General features: G+C 41.9%; 1 protein-coding gene across 1 annotated transcript; it reads left to right on the top strand.

Annotated features, from left to right (window-relative positions):
• The first annotated feature begins 381 nt into the window (after positions 1-381).
• Positions 382-1,978, top strand: LOC118159314 (zinc finger and BTB domain-containing protein 5-like). Its single transcript, XM_035313916.1, is given in 2 exon segments — positions 382-1,478; positions 1,481-1,978. Coding segments are annotated over 2 exon segments (1,233 nt in total). The 5' UTR covers positions 382-403; the 3' UTR covers positions 1,639-1,978.
• The last annotated feature ends 3,546 nt before the right edge of the window (positions 1,979-5,524 follow it).

Here is a 5,524-nt window from a genome sequence, read left to right as displayed (position 1 = left end):
AGTCGGCAGGCTTGAATAGGAAACCCCAGTTGTCCGGGAATCTTGGAAGTGATTATGGACTGGCCAGAAGGCAAATACTTTGGGATGTCATCAGAGGAGGAGGTGGTCCGTGCTGAAGAAGCCCCACTGTACAACAAGCTACCAGAAAATGAGAAGGGTTGGGCTGGGCATTGGTCAGCGGGTGGTGAGCAATTGCATTGTGCATCACTTGTTTGTACATATTATTATTATTATTATTATTCTATCTTAATAAACTGTCTTTATCTCAACTCACAGGCTTCACTTTCCCGTTTCTCTCCCCCATCCCAGAGAGGGAGGGGGGAGGGTGAGCAAACGGCTGTGTGGTGTTTAGCTGCCAGCCGGGTTAAACCACAACAGTGATAAACAAGTGGATAATACTATTATGTTTGATCAGTCTTCTGGTGCTCAAGAAGATGCTCAAATGCCCAGCCAGTCAGACAACAGTAGAGGAAACATTTCACAGATATCTATGTCATCTCAGGTAATACAAGTGGAAACCTGTTTTGATCGGGAAGCTACTTCTGAGAAAAACAACTTCCCATGCAAAAATCCAGATGTCGGTCTAACTAAAAAAGAACATATGAGTGTGGTGGTTAAATCTGAACCTTTGAGTTCTCCAGAGCCTCAAGATGAAGTGAGTGATGTCACTTCTCAAGCAGAAGGCAGTGAGTCTGTTGAAGTGGAAGGAGGAGTGGTGACTGCAGAGAAGTTAGAACTGAGTCCTGAAAGCAGCGATTGCAGCTTTTTTGACCCACAGTCTAGTACTGATAGGGTTGGAGACATCCATATTATGGAAGTGTCAAATAACCTGGAACATAATTCCACTTTCAGTATCTCAAATTTTCTGAATAAAAGCAGAGGTAGCAACTTTGGTGCAAGTCAAAATACCAGTGACAACATTCCAAATACAATAAGTGACTGCAGAATGGATAGTGATGCCTCTTACCTATTGAGTCCAGAGTCCGGGACTGCTAATGGTCATTCCTCTGCTATGGTTTCTCATGCAAATAATCCATTCAGTGAGCCTTCAGAGTCTCATTTTCTTAGACCAATGCAGGATATGATGGGTCTTCCATGTGTACAGACTTCCGGGTACTGGGCTACAGAACAATTTGGTCTTGATTTCCCAAGGTCAAGCTTGGGCCTGCACTCTTTGTCAAGGACAATGATGGGCTCCATAAGAGGTGGAGCTAGTGGTTTTCCTGGCTATCGTTGCATAGCCCCCAAAATGCCTGTTGTGACCTCTGCTGGGAGCTCCCAGCTACAAGATAACCCTTCCAGTCCCCAGCTGTTAATCAATGGGACCACTTCTTTTGAGAATGGACTTCCTTCACAACCTGGTCCACTACAGTTGACAAGGGCATCTGCCGATGTTCTTTCAAAATGTAAGAAGGCCTTATCTGAACACAATGTGTTGGTTGTAGAAGGTGCTCATAAATATGCCTGTAAGATCTGCTGCAAGACTGCAAGAAGCACATTCATGTGCATACACGAGAAAAGCCTTATGCCTGTTTTAAGTGTGGCAAATGGTTCAGCCAGTCCAGCCACCTATATAAACATTCCAAAACAACCTGTCTGAGGTGGCAGAGCAGCAATCTACCTAGCACTTTGCTTTAATCTCCTCCACTCCATAGCCTCATGGGAATGCTAATACAAATTTATAAGACTAGAGTATTTGAGGAATATCAATGCTATTTTGTTCAAGGCTGAGAAGCTGCCCTTATAGATTAGTGAATGCTTGTGTGTGAAATTGTTACAAACACAGAAGTCTTGATTCTGTAAATTGGCGATAATGCCATATTTACTTCACTTGTGGTGGTTTCACACTGATGCACATCTAAACACCACAATCACTCTCTCATTCCCTCTCCTCAAAGGGTGGGGGGAGGAAAGTATGATGGGAAAGAAAAAGGCTCACAGGTTAAGATAAGAATAATCTAATTAAAGGGAAAAGAAAGAGAAAAAAATAAGCAAAGACCATCCAGAAAAAAATAAATTTTAAAAAGCAGTTATTCTCTACTTCCCATCAATGAGTGATGTTTGGCCACATACTGGGAAGCGGGGCCTTAACATGTGCAGCGGCTGATTGGGAGGACAGACATTTTCATAACGAGAGCCCCCCCCCCCCCAAGTGCACCTGTCTGCCATAAAATGCTTTAGAATATGTTAATTATGAAAATAGTTTTAGGGTTCCAAATACATTTATGGCTCTTTTGCAGTAAAGGACAATATGTAATGAAGGTACTTAAAATAAGTCAATGACAAGTAACTTCTGGACTGTTAGATGTGTATATAAATACTTCGAATACAGCAAGACCTTGTTTTTTCACTGTTTTTCTGTAAAAACTTCTTTTGAGTAATAAGTGATGTACTACAGACCTGTTAGTCTAACCTCAGTCCTGGGAAAAGTTATGAAGAAGATTGTTCTGGGAGATACTGAAAGGCAGTTAAAAAACAAAGCTGTTATCGGGCACATTCAACATGGATTCATCAAGGGAAAGGCCTGCCTTAGTAATTTGATCACCTTCTATGATAAGGTCAACTGCTTCGTAGATGAAGGGAAGGCAGCAGACATAATCTCTGAATTTTAGTAAGGCCTTTGATACTGTCCTCACAGCATCCTACTGGACAAATTATCTAACTGTGAGATAAACAGGTTCATGATATGCTGGGTGATGAACTGGGCTCAACAGTCACTAGCTGTGTTCCCCAGGGCTCAATTCTCAGGCCAGTCTTGTTGAACATTTTTATCAATGACCTGGATAAAGGAGTGGAATGCATCCTCAGCATGTTTGCCAATGATTGTAAACTGGAAGGTGCTGCTGACTCCCTGGAGGGACAAGAGTTATTGCAAAAAGATCTAGATTGATTGGAGCACTGGACAATCATCAACAGCAAGTTCAACAAAGGAAAATGCTGGGTTCTGCACCTGGGACAAAATAATGCTGGACACAGGTACAGACTGGGAGACAAATGGCTACAGAGCAGCTCAGCAGAAAGGGATCTGGGGGTGATGGTTGACAGCAGGCTCAATATGAGTCAGAAGTGTGCCTTGGCAGCCAAGAGGGCAAACTGCATTTTGGAGTGCATTGAACACAGCATGGCCAGCTAGTCAAAAGAGGTAATTATCCTACTATATTTAGCATTGGTGCAGCCTCACCTTGAATACTGTCTGCTGTTCTGGTCTCCACAATCTAAAAAATATGTTAAGGTTCTTGAAAGAGGAGGGCAACAGAGCTCGCAAAAGGGCTGGAAGGCATGTCCTATGAGGAGAGGCTAAGGACACTTGGGTTGTCTAGTTTGCAGGAAAGAAGGCTAAGAGGTGACCTCATTGCTCTGCAACTTCCTGAGGAAGTGGAGAGGGAGGTGCCGGTCTCTTCTCCCCGGTAATCAATGATAGAATGCAATGGAATGGCACGAAGCTGCACCAGGAGAGGTTTGGACTGGACATTAGGAAAAATGTCTTTACTGTGAGGGTGGTCAAACACTGGAAGAGGCTTCCTAGAGAGGTGCCTGTCATTGTTCAAGAAGTATTTGGATAATGCCCTCAGTAATATACTTAAATTTTTGGTTACCCCTGAAGTGGACAGGCATTTGGACTAGATGATCTTTGAAGGTCCCGTCCAACTGAACTATTGTTCTATATTTTTAACGCTTTTTCTTTAAAAAGATTGCTTTGCTTAGATTAAAATTTCACAATTCTTTGTTTCCCTTTCAGCAGACGCTGACATGCACCAAAAAGAGATCAGGAAGCTGCAGTTTTTAGTCAGTCTTAGCTGTTACTAACATTATCAGATCTTACAGGGCAAGGACTCAGGTCTCAGCAAGCAGGTGAAAGGGGAAAATGTTTTATAAATACCCGTAATAGAAACATTTGCAATTTATGCTCGTGTAGTATTAGCACGTTATGTTTAAATTGAACAATTTTTCATTTTCAGAGTAAACATTCTGTTCGTTTTAAGGATTGATCTGTTACAAACAAAACTTTCTATGAATACATACTTCAGTACAATTTTGCTCTCAGATGAGCAATTTATCTTTTCTAAATAGAGCACAGAGGAAATATAAGAAACTTGTTCCAAGGAACTTGTGACTTTCTGTAGCACAAAAGGACACCCCAAATCATATTTTATGCATAATATGTATAAACCTTGATTATGTTGGTCCATTGGACTCTGAGGTGGGCCCATTCCAGAGTGAGGAGGTTGCATACTCTTCATGGAGCTACAGTGAACATCTTAAACCGTTCCTTTTTCATACAAGCCATCAGTAAACTGTAAATAAGTAAATAAATAAATCTAAAACACAGAAATCTAAGGGACGTAAAAAATAAATAAATTATACTAGTATATGAAGAAAAATATAAGCTTTTTATGCTACCTATTATAAGTAAATGCAATGGGACTCTCTATCCCTGGAATCAGATTTTTGGAAAGCAGAACACAACAGGAGAATATTTTTCCCCCTTCCTGCTGATGACTTTTCTTTTTCTGCTTCCTTATGAGCTGTTTGGACAATGTTAAGTACTACAAACGAGGAAAATTGTCCAAACAGAAACAAATGAACTGTACTGACTTCATATAATAAAGCAGCGCAATGCAGACCAACTTAGAACAGGCCAAATTATTGACCCAACCTTTTCCCTTATAGTCACATTACACTGGCATGTCCCAACACTGTTTAACTTTTTCCCTGGTTTTGGCTGGGATAGAGCTAATTTTCTTCCTAGTAACTGGTATGGTTCTGTGTTTTGGATTTAGGGTGAAAATAGTGTTGATAACACATTGATGTTTTAGTTGTTGCTGAGCAGTGCTTACACTCAGTCAAGCACTTTTCTTCTTCTCATGCTGCCCTGCCAGCAAGGAAGCCGGGGGTGCACAAGAAGCTGGGAAGGGACACAGCCAGGACAGCTGACCAAATGGACCAAAGGGATATCCCCTACCATATGATGTGGTGTTCAACAATAAAAGCTGGGGGGAAAGAAGGAGAAGGAGGAAAAAATCGGAGTAATGGCATTAATATTCCTAAAAAACTTTTACATGTGATGAGCCCTGCTTTCCTGGAATTGGCTGAACATCTGCCTACCAATGGGAAGTAGTGAATGAATTCCTTATTTTGCTTTGCTTGTGTGCGCAGCCTTGGTTTTACCTAGGAAACTGTCTATTGTCAGCTTTATTGAGAGCTTTATTGAGCTCTCTATCCCCATGTCTAAGAAATCAAGCAGGGAAGGCAGGAAACTGGGATGGCTGAGCAAGGCGCTGCTGGTCAAACTGAGGCATGAGAAGGAAATGCACAGGCAGTGGAAGCAGGGACACGTGGCCTGGTAAGAATATGGGGATACCACCTGGATGTGTAGGGATGGGATCAGGAAAGCCAAGGCACAGATGGAACTGAACTTTGCAAGAGATGCAAAGAATAACAGGAAGGGATTCTATAGGTACATTGGTCGTGTACCCCCTCTGATAAATGAGAAGGGAGAACTGGTAACAACAGTCATGGAGAA

This window comes from Oxyura jamaicensis, unplaced genomic scaffold, assembly GCF_011077185.1.
Source record: "Oxyura jamaicensis isolate SHBP4307 breed ruddy duck unplaced genomic scaffold, BPBGC_Ojam_1.0 oxyUn_random_OJ69575, whole genome shotgun sequence".
NCBI lineage: Eukaryota > Metazoa > Chordata > Aves > Anseriformes > Anatidae > Oxyura > Oxyura jamaicensis.
The sequence above is the reverse complement of the archived record's forward strand: the minus strand, read 5'-3'. Positions and strand labels throughout refer to the sequence as shown.